The following is a 15655-nucleotide window of genomic DNA, read 5'->3' as shown; positions in this document are numbered from 1 at the left end:
ACTAGGTTAATAAAGATCGCCCATGGTCGAGGGAGTAGTTCTGTATCTTCTGCTCCTCAGAATCTCGGTCCGAGAGCAACGAACTGGAGAGGTCTCCTCTTAGAAGAAACGGACAGCATGATGGAGGAGACTTAGCGGATGAGAAACACCGGGTGACAACTGGGACCGTGTCACCCTGGAAGGAGAAGGGGCTAAGCAGCAAACACGAGAGCTCTCCAGAAACGCTACTCTCTTTGGCGACAAAGCCTGACTGGAAGGTGCAGGAGGGAGGCTGCGCTGCGCTGGGCAGAGGGGCTTTCAGAGATGCTTTCTCTTCTTTGTGCTCACTAGTGAATATCAGTGTGCTTGCAGTAACACAACAGTAACACAAGGCCCGACACTAGACATGCTTCAGACCCAGGAACAGCACAAACTGCTGTCGTAAGTGCTCCCTGGCATCACGAGTGTGTGAAGTCCCCATTGCTGGATGGGTTCAAATAGGTGGGAGCTACTGTGGAAGGGATTCCTGAATTTGGGGGGACACTGGGCCACAGTATCCATCCCCTTCCAATTTCTTCTTAGAACCTTTCCTGTGGGAGCTACAAGTACATTTTAGGTCAGCATTAACTAAATATGCCCTACCTTAATCAATGAGAAAACAAAAAATGAAACAAAAAAACCAGCTTGAAATGCAATCCAGAAGAGTCCAGAAGGTGAAACTCAATCAGCGTCTGGAAATTATGAATCAGTGTTGCCGAGGAAAGCTGAGTTGATGTCACCCACCACATCTGAAGCAGGTCTTGCTCACAGACCATCAGCACAATAAATGTGTCTATATAGTCAATGCCACAGACGAGCATCAAATAATATGTTTTTAAAAGGTTGGAGCCAGGCAAGATGATGCATGACTTTAGTCCCAGCAAGGAGGCAGAGGCAGGCTGATCTATGTGAGTTCGAGGCTACTCTGGTCTTCCCAGCAAGTTTCAGGTCAGCCATGGATACAGAGTGAGACCCTTGTCTATAAAAGGTTCTGGTGTTATAGCAGAGCAACCAACTGTATCAGGAGTGTGGAAGCCTATTGTGGAATATTAGTTAAAGATGTATCGCATTCTTTTATGCCTGCAGGATACTTGTTTAATGATGCAGAAATGTGTTGCATTCTTCTATGTTGTGTTTCTTTAATTCTGTGAAGCTGTGTTGCTTTGCCTGCCTAAAACACCTGATTGGTTTAATAAAGATCTAAACGGCCAATAGCTAGGGAGGAGAAAGGATAGGCAGGGCTGGTAGGCAGGGAGAATAAATAGAAGGAAAAAAATAGAAGAAAGAGGGGTGGGGAAAGGAGAAGGAGAGGAGGATGCTGGGGGCCAGCCACCCAGCGAGACATGAAATAAGAAGGAAAGAAAAGATATACAGAAATAGAAAAAATGGAAAAGCTCAGAGGCAAAAGGTAGGATAATTTAAATTAAGAAAACTTGGCTAGAAAAGCCAAGCTAAGGCCGGGTATGCATAAGAAAGAATAAGCCCCCATGTATTTATTTGGGAGCTGGGTGTCAGGCCCCCCAAAATGGTAAAGAATAAAAAAAAATACAATTACAGAGGACAGATAAATGTCACTGCATCCAGTCCCTGGTGTGGGATCCTTCTGTCTGTGTTGCTTTCATCGGTTAATGAATAAAGAACTGCTTTGAGCCTATGCCAGGGAAGAACAGAACTAGGCAAAGAAAGCTAGGCTGTAAGCTGGGAGGAAGAGGGCGAAGTCAGGGAGAAGCCATGGAGCTGCCGGAGACAGATGCTGGGAACTTTAATCACTAAGCCACAGCCACGTGGCGATACAGAGATGACTAGAAATGGGTTAAATTCATATGTAAGAGTGAGCCAATAAGAAGCTAGAGCTAATGGGCCAAACAGTGATTTTAATTAACGCAGTTTCTGTGTGGTTATTTCAGGGCTAAGCTAGCAGGGCGGCCAGGAACCAACAAGTGGCCTCCTGCAACAAGTCCCCATTCAGATCTCATCAGAGATACAGAAGGACAAAGTCCTGGAACTGGACAGGGGTCAGTGTAACACCTTCCAGTTTCCCTTTCATGAGTACAAGGCTGCCCATACTCACAGCTGTCTGTAACACACGGTGGCAGAGCATCTGCCCAGCCTTACTCTTGTTTCCGGAACGTCAGTGAGAAGGCTCCCTTGGTCAGGGGCTACACCAGCAGAGTGTGCCTAAGTCAGCCCTTATAGGAGCAACACCGCCTCTAATCAAAATCCGTTTTCTTTGATGTTCTAAGCTTTTCTCTCCCTGGGAGCAACAAAGCCTGCAACAAAAGAACTTCCCCAACACCCACAGTTAAGCAAAGAGTGGCTCCCACCAAGTGAGTCTAAAGAAAGCTCTCCGGTATCTAATTTGGACACGAAGCTTCCTTTTCAGGGTATTTCTGTGACTTCCTTTGTTTGTAATTTATCAGCAAAGAAAAGAAAAACCAAACCATGAGTTTATTTTGATGGCAGTGCACCTGACGATTCCCGGATTCTAAAGCCTGCTTTGCTTACTTATTGTCACACTATCCTGGCAGGGGATGTAAACAGGCCTCCCCTCCCCATGGCTTCCTGCTGCACCCACAATTCCAGAGGAGAATTTTCACAAATGCAAACTATTATACGGGATTGGTCGTCATGAAAATACGAAGGCAGTTTCCCTTCTGGTCCTTTCTTCACCGCTGAATGGGCAGAAATTGAGCTCCTTGGTCTGGATTTTTGTTCTCTTTTATCAGCCTCAGAGAAAGGCTGAAAAATTGTTCAGGCCAAGGAGTGTGCGTCTAGTAAGCTTAAGTTACCACTTCCATGGCATGAGTTTGAGGAACTTTATATTGTCTTATTTAGTCATAATCAAATCATAACATAGCGGTAGATATGGCTAATTTTGCTTCTCACATGACAGAACCTAAGTTCAGGAAGATTAAACACTTCAGACCAACTCATAAAGCCAGCCCATATCAGGCAACAAACCGGGACTTCCAAATGCCCACCTGGGGCTTCTTTTGCCTTTAAAACACATGGGCTTTAGGAAGGAGGATAGAGTTTCATAACGTGGATTCTCCATGTTTTAACGAAAGGAGACTATTGAAATTTGAAATGCCCTTTCAGGAGTGTGGATTCTGAAGTCACACAATGAAGGCAGCCACCTCTCTTCTCCGCCCAGCCTTCCATCTGGAGACAAAGACAGAAATGTGTCATCTGTGAGAAATGAATGAGAAATGAATCCTCAACATGCTTTTCAGTTGGACGCATGTTGTAAAAGGTGCAACGGGCTGCATGCATTCCCACCACCTGGCTCCCGGCTAGCTTTACCCAAAATAATTACACGGAAACTGTATTTATTTAAACACTGCCCATCCCATTAGTTCCAATCTCTTATTGGCTAACTCTCACATATTGATTGAACCCATTTCTAATAATCTGTATCGCTACTTGACTGTGGTTTACCGGCTTGAATCTAACCAGCATCCATCTTGGAGAGGAGAGCCATGGCGTCTGCCTGACTAGGCTTTCTTTCTCCCAGCATTCAGTTCTGTTTTCTCCACCCATCTAAGGGCTGTCCTATCAAAGGCCAAGACAGTTTTCTTTATTCAACCAATGAAAGCAACCCATAGAAAGAAGGACCCTCCTACATCAGACGCATAGACAGTAAAAAGTACCTAGACATCTGCGGAGGGGCCACCTGCAAGGTCATCTCTTGTGGGGCATCTGGAGCAAGGGGAGACTCAATGGTATACCGTGTCAACATATTTTTGTCTCCCAAAGGTTCATGTGTTGGGAGTTTGGTCCTGAGTGTGGCAGTGTTGGGAACTGAGGCCTCTTGGGAGGTCCTGAGGTCACTAGGAATGTAGCCTTGAAAGGAGTTACAGGGCTTTTGTCTCCTCTGGCTTCCTGTTTTAAGATATATCCCCTTCCTCATACCCACAGGTACTTAAGCCACCTTTGGACCTGGGGAAGTAGCAGAGACTCAACTCTAGAATCTACAGCTCGCAGACAACACTGCTGTCCCAAGGTGTGAGGACAGACAACAGGACCTTCAGTCCAGACGACTCAGATCCTCTCATAAAAACTCAAAGCAGGACTTGTACACGCGAGAGGCAAAGCAGAACTTGGTGCACAGAGTGAAAACTTGACCACTCAAGAACGAGGCTGAGTCAGGATTTCCTGACCAAATGCACCATCCACTGGATGGCGGCTCATAAAAGTATGGATGCTGGCGTGCATTCCCTCTACGGAAGTCCCACGCTGGTCCCAGAGCCTGCAAACATGCAAGAAATAACCTCACTGGGATGCCCGCAACTCCTCTCTGCTCCTTTTCCGGAGATGTATGTCTTTCAAAGACAGAAATGTGTCTTCTTAACGAGATCTTATACAGATTTTCACCACATAAAGCAGATCAAAACAGATGCTCACAGAGAAATCAAGACAGGGAGGGGTTCTTTTCAGACCTGTAGGGCGCAACAAGACACAGCAGCAAATTGCCAACACACAGCAGCGAATCTCCTCTCCAGGAGGTCCCTGGTCACACTGCTTATCCCAGACTCTCCCAGGAATCAGTTCTTGGGAATTTTTCTCTTGACAACCTTGGTTTCTCCCATCGCACCCTCCTGGAGGATGTTCCTTCCTCTTCACCAACCTGGCAGGGATTCCCATCACTTTTGCCCTCTGAAGATACGAAGCTCGGTGCATCTCTTAGAACACAGCACAGTGATGGGTCTTCCCGATAACCCGCAAAACCTTCTCCCAAAGTCTTGGGGGCTGACTGATGCACAGAAGGCTTCCCAGAGTGCCTGGCAGGAGTCTGCAAAGTTCTTAGCAGCTTTGGGCACAGTCTGGCTGGATGCACACTATCGACTCGGAACCCCTTGATTTGGGAACTAGCTTGGGATCTTAAGAGCTAAATAAAGAGCGGGAAAGCTATGACTTAACCCATCAAGAAGCACTAACTGTGGACAACAGGTGGTACAGACCTGGCCCTGGGCATCTCTCCTGGTACCTCAAGCCGGGGTGCGGGGGAGGGCTCCTCAGAGTGCGCTTTCAAGTTCCTTTAGTGTTTATCTCAAGCTGCCCCCTGCCCCCCACACCACCAGACACCACAGGGCTGCTGTTCCTCTTGCGGTAAGTGGGAAGGCCTAGGGGCGAGATGCGCTCTACCTCCATGCTGTGCACGCTGCGTGTGTGAGACTCTGGCCCCAGTGCGCAGAATCCGTCTCAGATGCCGAGTCTCCTCGAAAGCACTTTATACCTCTGGATTGAGAAACCAAACAACTGTTGCTTCCCTGTACTCCAGAGCCGACTAAATCATCCCAAAGGCTCATGCATGGTGTGTAGCTTGTACCAGGCACACTTCCCAGGAAGGAAGAGCTGTTCTGTAGTGAGGCTGTCTTATGATAAAATTACAATGCAACCCACACAGGCAATTTCAAATTTCCTAGCAGCTAGGCTAAAACAATGTGAAGTTCGCTGTAATAATCTATTTTATTTGGCTGATGATATGCAAACTATTCCTATCTCAATGTGTAACCAAAATTATGCTAATGAGGGGTTCTGGAGATGGCTTGTTCAGTGAAGTGCTTGCTGCATAGGCGTGAGACACTGAAACCAACCCCCACATCCATGTGGAAAAGTCAGGCACACAAATGTAATCCCAGAGCTGGGGACACAGAGACTGAAGGGTCACCCACCCAGGGCAGCTCGGCCAGCATGCTGTAGGTTCAGCGAGAGATCCTGCCTCAAAAATCAGGGAGAATATTTGAGGAAGTGATCCAAGGTCAACTTCTCGACTCCACACCCGTAGGAGCATGCACACACACTGATGTTAACGAGCTATCTTAAAACCACCCCACTGTCCCATAAAGTCTTCTGCTACATTCCCAGCCCATCAGACTTGGAACTAACCAGATTTCCGGTGCTCACTGGCCACAGGCAGTCGTGGTGTGACGGTACTGGACCCACGGTGATGTAATCTCTCTCCCGCCCCCATCCCTCCCGTCGGCCCTTCCTAATAACATCACATTTCCTTCAGGGATGATGCTGCAGATGGAAGTAGACAGCAGGGCCCGGGATCATTAGAGGCCAATGGATGCATACCCGAAAGGAAGGCCTGACCCACCAAGGCCCTTTGGTGCCCTGCTAGGGAGTTTAGACTTGATCCTGGGCTACAGCCGCTGTGCTGGGGGATTTTAAGTGAAGAGTCGCGATTCGATGGGCCTTTTACAGAAGCTGTGTTGTGAGGAAGAGATTGGAATTGAGCCAGACAGAAGGTAGAGAAACTCGAATAAACCTCGAGAGAAAGACTGAGGGCCTGACCCAATGCAGCCACGAAGGTCACCATGGAGAGAGGGGAGGGCAGACTCTGGCGAGTTTGAAAAGATGACCACCTGGCTTCCACCAGGGCTTAGTGGTCATGAAAACATAGGTGTTGGGGAAGAGAGACTTCCTACATTTGCTGGAGGGGTTTCGCTAATTAAGGCAGAGAGCACAGAGGCCTACACCGGTTTAGAACTGGGTCCCTCTGTAGGCTCACTTAGTTGACAGCACCCAAGATAACACTAGAAAAGGTGCCTCTGACTGGACACGCAGGTTCAAGGAGCAATGGCACACAGAGGGCAGGCAGAAGCAAAACACGTGAGCCACTGCAGGCCAAATGCAAAATGTAAGCAGAGGCCGCACCCCAGGGGAAATGAGGCTTGAGGAGAGGAGAGGGGTCATAGCAGATTTACACAAAAAGACAGCTTTCCTCTCCCTTTTCTCTGCACATCATACATAAAACGGATGGAAGATGGGAAGAATTCACTGGTGTTTTGTTTTCTTCTGTGGCACGCTGATGCTGTGGGTTTAAGACACAGTGAATCCTTCACACACCCGTAGACACTGGGGGCAGTAGTGTCCCACATGGAACCTGTTGACCGTCCGAGAACCACAGTTACAGGGCCACAGTTCACTGTAGCCAGCAGTCTTCCGGACTAGACAGTGTCTGGCAGAACTGATATAAACGTTCTCTATGCCACTGTGCCACGCTCCCGGGGGGATGTGAGAAGAAGCAGGAGATGGGGTCAGACCACTCAGAGCCTGACACTGAGCGACCTTTCAGTCAGTCACGTCCTGGACCTTCCCCGAGCTTCAGCAGCTTAGAAAGGGCATACAGACGCCACCTCGCCCGTCTATGGTGAAGCCGGAATGAGTGGATTTGTCTGTCATAGCTGTGATAAGTTATTCGGTTGGTTCTGGATCTCTGGGAACTGGGTGCCTCTAACAATGAGTGAGTGCCCGGCCATGGAGAGTTCTTGTTCCCCACAGATAATTATACATTCAACCTCAGGGATGGCAAGGGACCTCACATGTATATCATTGTGACCTTTCTCCATCACAAGGCATATTTGGCTCCTGCGTTCATATTGCCTGGCTTCAATGCATGCTTTATAAAGTACTATCAACTTTTCTAGACTTCCGTTTTGTTTCTCAGTAAAATGGGGGGCTCATACATGCTTCCAGCATATCTGAGGATAAAGGGGCATAACATGTATAACAAAGTAAGGCATTTCCTTAAAAAGTCTATCTGCACACGTGTCCAGTGACAGATGTTTTACCACCTCATAAAATGGAGTCCATAACATAGAACTCCCCGTACAATTTCAAGTGGGAGATTGGTAACCAGGGCTCCTGGCTCTAGCGTCCATGAGGGTAGCTGTATAGTCGGTTGAGGGCTCTGTATTAATGTCCATGCATTCCCAGAGTTCCAGCAGACACCTGGGTAGTGTCCCATACTGGTTGCTCGGGACAACAGTATGAAGGATTCTCTCTACTTAGTACTCCTGGGCACGTGTCTTCTTTGGTGACATTCATCCTGCAGGGGGCCCCTCTGAGCATTCTAAGTGAGCTGGGCAAACAAAACCAGACCCATACTGGGTCACACAGCTTACAGGGTTTATCCTGTGCTTTATTTCACAGTCAGTTCAGTACTTGGCCTCACACATGAACGGTTATAGGAAACATCTAGATATACTTTAGGCTCCATGATTGAATATTTCAGAACTCTGGTGTGAGAAGACTTAAAAAAAAATCCTGGAAACCAAGCTTCCATTCCACAGGAACACTTTCCCTCCTCATTATGCTCCCAACACTGGCGACTGAAATCGTAACAAATTGCTTTAATAATCAGCCCAAACAACTGTCGTTTCCACAAAGTCCCCCACCAGCAGAAGTAAATGTTCCCCTTCTGAGCTCCCTTAGACTCTCTCTCCTGCTAGAGCAACCTCTTCAGAGAAAAGATGCTTTCTATGAAATGAGTCTTAAAACCAAGGGTAAAGAGTTGGCCTCCCACACAATACACATTTTTGACCCATGGGTCACAACCCTCTCCACGAATGGCCTTTACACAAGGGTTGCCTAAAACCATAGGAAAACACAGATATTTACATTATGATTCATCACAAAACCAAAATCACAGTTATGGAGCTGCACCAAAAAATAAACTTATTGTTGAGGTCACTACAACATGGGGGCCGGATTTAAAGGGTTGCAGCATCAGGAGGCTGAGAACCACCACTTTAGCAGATGGGAAAAGCTCTTCCCTGCTTCAACTTTCAGTCTCTGATGAATCCCCAGATGATTTTTTTTTTCGAGTTTACAAGAGTTGCTTTTAAATGAAAAGGCTGGGCATCCCTGCCATAGAGTCTGGAGTCTTAGCGCCCATTAACAGACTCTTTACCTAACTGATGACTTTGGCCTGATTATTTTACATAGAAAATACTGGCATTGAGCCTGACGCTTTTCATTCTTGTTCACTCTGAGGCTCATCATCCCATCTTAAAATAACTGATAACTGCAGCCTCCTCCATTCCAAGTCACAACCGCCAGACTCGGGTCGTTATCTCAACTCTGGAGAATGCGGCCGCCTCAGAATCCCCACAGCTGATGAAGGTAGAGACTGATTAGAGCCACCCAAGAACGCTGAGAAAGGCTCCCTGACAGAAGCCTCCGTCCAACGTCTGTCCCTTTCATCCAACATCAACACGAATTTCTATGTTAACAAACGTTTATGGAGGCCATGACTCAAAGCCAGGCTGTGAGGCAGGCCCTCAACATAAACCAGTGAGCAAGGCTGAGATGCTCTCAAGCCCATCACTGAAGAACAGAGCCTTCTAGCTTAGTATTTCCGCAGGTGCATTTATCAAACACTAGCTAGGACCACCGGTTTGCAGCTGTTGCACACTGAAGGTATATGGATGCCTTCAAGAAGCTCACAAAGCACCTGGGGAAGCAAGAAGCAAGAGTGTAGGAGAGATCTAAGCAAGGGTCTAAACTGAAAGACAATGCAATCAACGAAGCAGCATGAGCAGGGTTTGGCTTTGAAGATGGGTTGGGTCGGAGGAAAGCAGACAGCGCATTCAAAAGAGCAGGGCACGGAGAAAGGGGACAGAATGAAAACAAGCATGGCGGAAGGAGCCAAGCAAAGGACAGAGGTCATGTTTGGAAGAAGCAGGAAATCAAACCGTTCGGTTAAATTTGGGCAAGAGTATAAAACACATGAAAAACACAATCAGGAGGTTGGACTTGATGCCAACCAAGAGCAGGAAGACTGGAAAGTATCTGAAACTCTAGGTCTTTCTTGGCTTACTCTGGTTCCCAGTAAACCCATAGAGAGCTAAAACTATATCCCCTAACCTGCTGAACATCAGAGCCCACCCTAGTTTGCCTTAAACACACACGGGACACTACTATTAGCTCATTGATGGACAAAGAGCATCTGACAGGGGCACTATTTTATAATCAAGTGTTTAATTTGCACAACGTATTGGGTACCCACATCTAAAACCACTAGCAACGTAGGAAGAGGCGATGATCTTTTGACTTTACAAGAGAATGCAGCCACCTACAATGGTCATGCTACAGAACCGTGCAAGCAAGTCACAAGGAAAAAATTGCAAACCAAGAAATCTCATGTTTTAAGGAAGTTACAATTCTGTGTTGGCCCCCATTGGTAGCTCCACAGTACTGCATGTGGTCTACTGGTCACAGGTTAGACACCTGTTAGAACATCCGTTGTTTCTCCTTCTGACGTCATAATGAACTGTAGCTCATGGCCAAGACTCAGCGTGGTGAGAGACTATCACATTGTCCATCCCTACCCTGAGGCAAGTACGAAAATTCCAAGTATGGTTTCTGCTGAACGTATGTCCCATTTTCACCACATAAGGCTGCAAAATCTTAAGTCAGACCATCCTCATCTGGGGACCACGTTGCATTGAGAGTGGCCGTGGCTCCTGATCGAGGAAGCGTGAGCTCACAGGTACCAGGCTTTCTGTGGGAAATGCTTGGAGAGGCGCTCTCAGGAGGTGCGTGTTTGCAAGAAGCTGGTGTGGCGGACAGGATGGGGAACGGCAAAGAGGTGAAGGCAGGGAGGGCTGTAAAAAATCCCTGGCTCTGGGCTGGAGAGATGGCTCAGTGGTTAAGAGCATTGCCTGCTCTTCCAAAGGTCCTGAGTTCAATTCCCAGCAACCACATGGTGGCTCACAACCACCTGTGATGAGATCTGGTGCCCTCTTCTGGCCTGCAGGCATATATGAAAGGAATGCTGCATACATAATAAATAAATATTTGAAAAAAAAAAATCCCTGGCTCCAAGGGAGACGGAAGAAAGATAAGGATCTAGGGATCTCTGGGAGAAATCGTCCTCAGAAAAAGTTCACACTATCTGATGCAGTTTCCTAGTTACAAAAACAGGTGGAGAGATTCCTAGCTCAGGCGATCTGGAGAAACCACAAGGTATTAAAAGAAAAAAAAAAAAACCACAGAAGGAACTTTTATCACCTAAGGTACAAGTTCAGTAGCAACTGTAAGGGAATGTCATCCGGCCTAGGATAGGACAACCACCATAAAACGTCTTTTAAGCAAGATAAGCCGGAAAGGATCCATCCCGACTACAGTTAAAGCTCTGCTAGGCTAGAAGGCTGGAGGCTACTGCAGAAGCCTTTGTTAGAAAATGAAAATGAACACAGATGCTATCCAAAAGGCATCATGGAAAGGCTAGCTGCTATAGGCACACACCTTCACAGACTGTTTTCTTCTGCCGTGGGACTGAGGGAGGGAGTCCCAACCATTACGAGTAGGCACCAAACAAACAAACCTCAGCAGAAACATCGACACATATGGCCTATGTCCCTATCAGTTTTTATAACTGCAAATAAGCCATGTTGACGTATCAAGGAAATAACACCTTCATAAACAGCCGACTTCAAAAGAGGAAAGGGAGAACTGAGGTTTGCTTTTCTCCTACAGTATTTACCGTTTTTTTTTTCATTGTCTAATGAAAACCCCATTTTAACGAGCGATTCCACTTGAAGGACAACAGCAGCGGTAGAATTGACTGATGTGGTGAACCACTTTCAACCATTCAGAGATCGACGCGCAATCACCGAAGTCTGACTGCATGGTATACGCCTTTACATCCCTTGCCGTGCTGACGGGAGCCACTCTCCTGTGCACACACATTAGAAACACCGCAGATTAGATTGTCTTCGTCAAGGATGGTGAGGGCACCACAGGCGTCACCAGGGACGCAGGACGTAAGATGGACTCTCTCGCGATATAGTAAGACAGGCGGTAGCGGCCTGAATTGCGCCCTAAGCAATCTCTACATTTAGCCTTTTATCCAAAACTGGAGCTAAAGCTTCTTATCCTTATTGCTTAAGTCCTCAGGACTGCCTTTGCCCTTCCGAAACAACAACCCCGATCAAACGCCCACTGTTAACAATGGTGCCATCCTCTGCAGACTAAGAAACTGACTTTTGGTTTCAAGACAGGGTTTCTCTGTGGAACAGCCCTGGCTGTCCTGGAACTCACTCTGTAGACCAGGCTGGCCTCGAACTCAGAGATCCGCCTGCTTCTGCCTCCCGAGTGCTGGGATTAAAGGAGTGCGCCACCACCGCTCGGCCTGATTTCCTTTTTCTTTTAAAGGACTAAAACCGAGGAATTTCTAAGGCTTAAGGGCCATTTCCAGGTGGAGGCCACCTACCTGGCAGTGTTACTTCACAGACCGCCATGATGTGGCTTAAGTATTTGTTTCTCTGTTCACTGCTGACATGGTGAGGCACCTTGTGGGGCCAGGAGATTCCTCTTTCCACAAGGACTCCTTGATATGTGTGAGCAACTGAAGACTCCTGTGGGATGCTCCCCACAACAAAATGAACACAAAAGAAATCCTGCTCATTTTGCCTGCCTAAACGAGCCCATTAACTAAACCGATTCCTGAGAAATGATTTACCATTTCAGAGATGAAAGAACAAAATTTGGCAATTAACATTCCCCTTTCTCAGATGTTCAGCATTTCCCCCCTTAATCTCTTAAATAATCTCTGCATTTGAGTAATTGTATTTTTATGCAAATTATCTTTTGGAGCTAGTGTTGTGGTGTGTGTGTGTGTGTGTGTGTGTGTGTGTGTGTGTGTAAAGCCATACGGAATCTGACATGTTTTTTGTTCTGTTGCTCCACACAAAAAGGGTTTAACCCAGCTTGAGTTTATTTCAAAACTCTAATTAGAGTCTGAAGTAGTATTTGCCTTGTCCAAATAGAAAGTCATTCTTAAAGTTGATTTTTTTTCTCTTGGTTAAAGTAATAATAATAAAAAAGAAACAGCAAACACCAGATGCAGATTTTTTTTTTAAAGCACTCCAGTTACTTTGATAAGATTGTCCCCCATCTACACAGCACATTGCTTTCTGGTTAAGTAACACAATTTCATAAAGCTCATAAAAGATTTTATCCAGAAAGCAACTTTTTTTTAAAAAGAGTTCTTTCAAAATAATTGGTCTTACTATTTGAATAGTCTTTTCTATTTCTGACTTCCTGTCCTTTCTTTTCCCTGCCATATTGCACATCTGCGTACTCTCTGGAAAACAGAGTCTGAGTAGCAACGAAACGTTCCTCTAAAACAAAACAGAACGATGGCATACAGACCACACGACCTTACTCTCTCTCTGCAGAGTCGAAGATTTCCGTGTTTCTCTTTTTTTTTCTTCCTCCCTCCCCACCCCCTTAAAATCTGCGGGGTGGCAAGGGCGGCTGATACTTGAGTGTCTTAAATAAGCAAGTGAAATAATACCCATCATGGTCTATGAAAGGAAAGCAAGGCTCTGTGCTGGAAGTTCAAGGGTTCTCACTAGCCTCAAGCTACAGAAAGACTGCAGTGCACTCAAAGCAAAACGCTGTACAGAAAGGATCTTTAATGAAAGTGTCGGGTCTCCACAACCTTGGCACCTGCTTCAAACCAGGACTGCTGGGAGCCGAAACCTCATCAAGTTCATAAACACCAACCCCGCTGTGCACTGGAAGCCTCCACTCGCCAGGATGGGGAGGAAAGGAAAGGATGGGAGGCTTCCGTCGCATCCCGGTCCAGGTAAAGGCTGGGTCCTTAGTCCCGGTGTCCGCAGTAAACGCGGACCTCCCCGCCTTGACCGAGAAGCTCGGCTGATCTTCCAGACAAGCAAAAGTCAAGTTGTTTCCGCACCTCGGAAACGACCCTCGGTCGGGTCTGCCTGCGGGCTCCGGGGTTTTTCCGCCCAGCCGCGGCGGGCGATGATACCGCTTCGTCCCGCGGCCCCGGCGCCCGCTCCCGCCTGCCCCGCGCGCCCTCGCCGCGCGCACGCGGACGCTGAGGACCCGATCCTGCCGGCACCGTGGGGTGCGGGGTGCCGGGGACCTGAGGCCCCCGTTCCGGCCGGGCAACTCGGCAGCGCGGAGCTGGAGCGCAGGGGGGCGCCCGCGCGGAGCAGGGCCGGCCAAGCTCACATTCAGCTGCCGGCCGCCCGCCCGCCCGGGAAAGGCAAGGACGGCGACCTCCGCGTCCGGTCCGCCGATCGCGGGCCACACCCAGCGCCCCGGGAGGCGGCCTCCGGGAGCCCGGGCTGCGGAGTGCACGGGCGATCGACCACCTCCACTCCGGCCGCGCAGGCCCCGCCGCGTCCCGCGTCCCGGGGACCCTGGCTTACCTCGGATGCTCTGTCCCGGGCCGGGGCGCGGCGCTGGTGGCCCCTGCGGCGCGGAGGGCGAGCGGAGCGAGAGCCGCGGCAGGGCCGCTCGGCGGGGCCCGCTCGCTGGATTCCTTCACTGCCTCAACTCCGCGCCGCCAGCCCCCACGCAGGGACACTCCCGCCCGCGCAGCCGCCCCCGCCTGGCGGCCGCCCGCCCCTCCGTGTCACTCACCAGGAGCACACACCCCGCCAGCGCCCCTCGCTCCGGCTTGCACACACGCCGCCGATCACGCCTCCCTGGGTTTTGTATCCGCTCACACGCACGTTCTGACACAGATCCCGTCCCTCCACCCGCCCTCCCTAGCTCCTTTCCACCCTACTTTCTAGAAGAATCCCCTATACAGCGTCCGCACTTCGCTGGCTTGCCCCGCACCAACCTCCACCCCTTTCCCTCCAAACCTCCACCTCCCCCTGAAACTGCCCACTGTGATCTGACACACGGGTCACTACCCGCCCGAGGAGCAAGAGAATCGTTTTTTTTGTTTTTTTTTTCCCTACCCAGGAAAATGAACTTTGCTGCCCCAGCTCGCTCTGCAAAGGCAGGATGCTTCTCCCGGTAGAAGGTAGTAATGCTTTCTGGGGCTGAGCCAAGCTCAAAATGTAAACAAAGATAGCTTATTCGGAAATGCCGCGGAACATCAGGCCCCCTGAGCAGCGCTGGAGCTCAGCCTGACCTCTGAAACCCGACTTCTCTGCGGATCTCACGCGGGGTTCTAAGTGTTCGTGGTCACCCACCGAGCTGCCCTGAGACGCTCGGGTGTTTCTGAGATGCCGGTGGTGTTTCTGCCCCGGAGCACAGTAGTCGAGAGAGTTAAGGCAATCATTATTCATGATGGACGCACTTTAGATAGCACACCTCTTCCAGAGGCAGCCGAGGGAAATGCAGGCTGCTCTCAGGTTTATTTCTGAAGGGTAACTTCCTAGCCGCCTTTTCTCTGAGCTGTAACTGTTTCTCCAGCGGCTTCACGGATCTCGGAGCCTTTTTACAAAGATCTGCCTAGTCAGTTACATCTCTCGAGCTCGTGTATTCCATTGAAGGAAGCCGTTATTTGAAATGAATTACACTGGCAGGTAACATTGGGATCCACAATTCATCATACCCCAGCCGACAATGCCCACTCTGGTTACAAGGAAGAGTTAAAGGGAAGGAACGCATTTTGTTACCTGACTGGGAGTGTTAGTCTACCTCATAAGGCTGGATTGCTGAGTCTAAAAGTTAACTCGAGGGAGTGCTTTAGTATCTGATTTCATCCTTCTGATAATTTCATCGGACAGGTGTGGTTGTTTTTTTTTTTTTTTGTCCGCCTTTTTGCAAATAAAGAAAAGATGCAAAAAGGTTAATTAACTCGCCCAAGTTTTCTGCTAGTAAGCAGAGCGAGAATTTGTACCTAGTCTGGGCCCTGCCATGTTGCAGGCAGGGCAAAGCTAGCTTCTGCACTGCGTGTCAAGGACAAATGTCATTCTGTTGCTTATTGAATTTAGAAGAGAATTAATTGGTAACTTGGAACGATTCAACTTGGAGTGTGGCAAACATTTCAGATCTTGCAAAGTTAAGTCATTTAAGTTCTGAGCGAGGGTTCCCCGAGACTAGAATTCGAAAAGGAGTGATACGGTAT

The 15655-nt window shown here is 48.5% G+C and overlaps 1 protein-coding gene across 5 annotated transcripts in view; it reads right to left on the bottom strand.

Annotated features, from left to right (window-relative positions):
• Spats2l (spermatogenesis associated serine rich 2 like) overlaps positions 1-14870 on the bottom strand; it is a 170955-nt gene extending 156085 nt beyond the window's left edge. For 2 of the 5 annotated variants that reach the window (XM_085684155.2, XM_085684156.2), the window contains exon 1: positions 13998-14137. Coding sequence is in view for 1 of the 5 variants with exons in the window: in XM_085684154.2 (XP_085540280.2) it covers positions 14775-14870 (96 nt within the window). In the remaining 4 variants the exon portion in view is untranslated. Of the gene's footprint in view, positions 1-13997; positions 14138-14211; positions 14295-14537; positions 14556-14774 lie in introns of those variants that run through there. The other 3 variants (XM_085684154.2, XM_085684157.2, XM_048456106.3) reach the window with 3 other exon arrangements.
• Between the last annotated feature and the right edge of the window lie 785 nt (positions 14871-15655).

This window comes from Myodes glareolus, chromosome 27 (assembly GCF_982192425.1).
Source record: "Myodes glareolus chromosome 27, mMyoGla1.1, whole genome shotgun sequence".
Taxonomy (NCBI): domain Eukaryota; kingdom Metazoa; phylum Chordata; class Mammalia; order Rodentia; family Cricetidae; genus Myodes; species Myodes glareolus.
The sequence above is the reverse complement of the archived record's forward strand: the minus strand, read 5'-3'. Positions and strand labels throughout refer to the sequence as shown.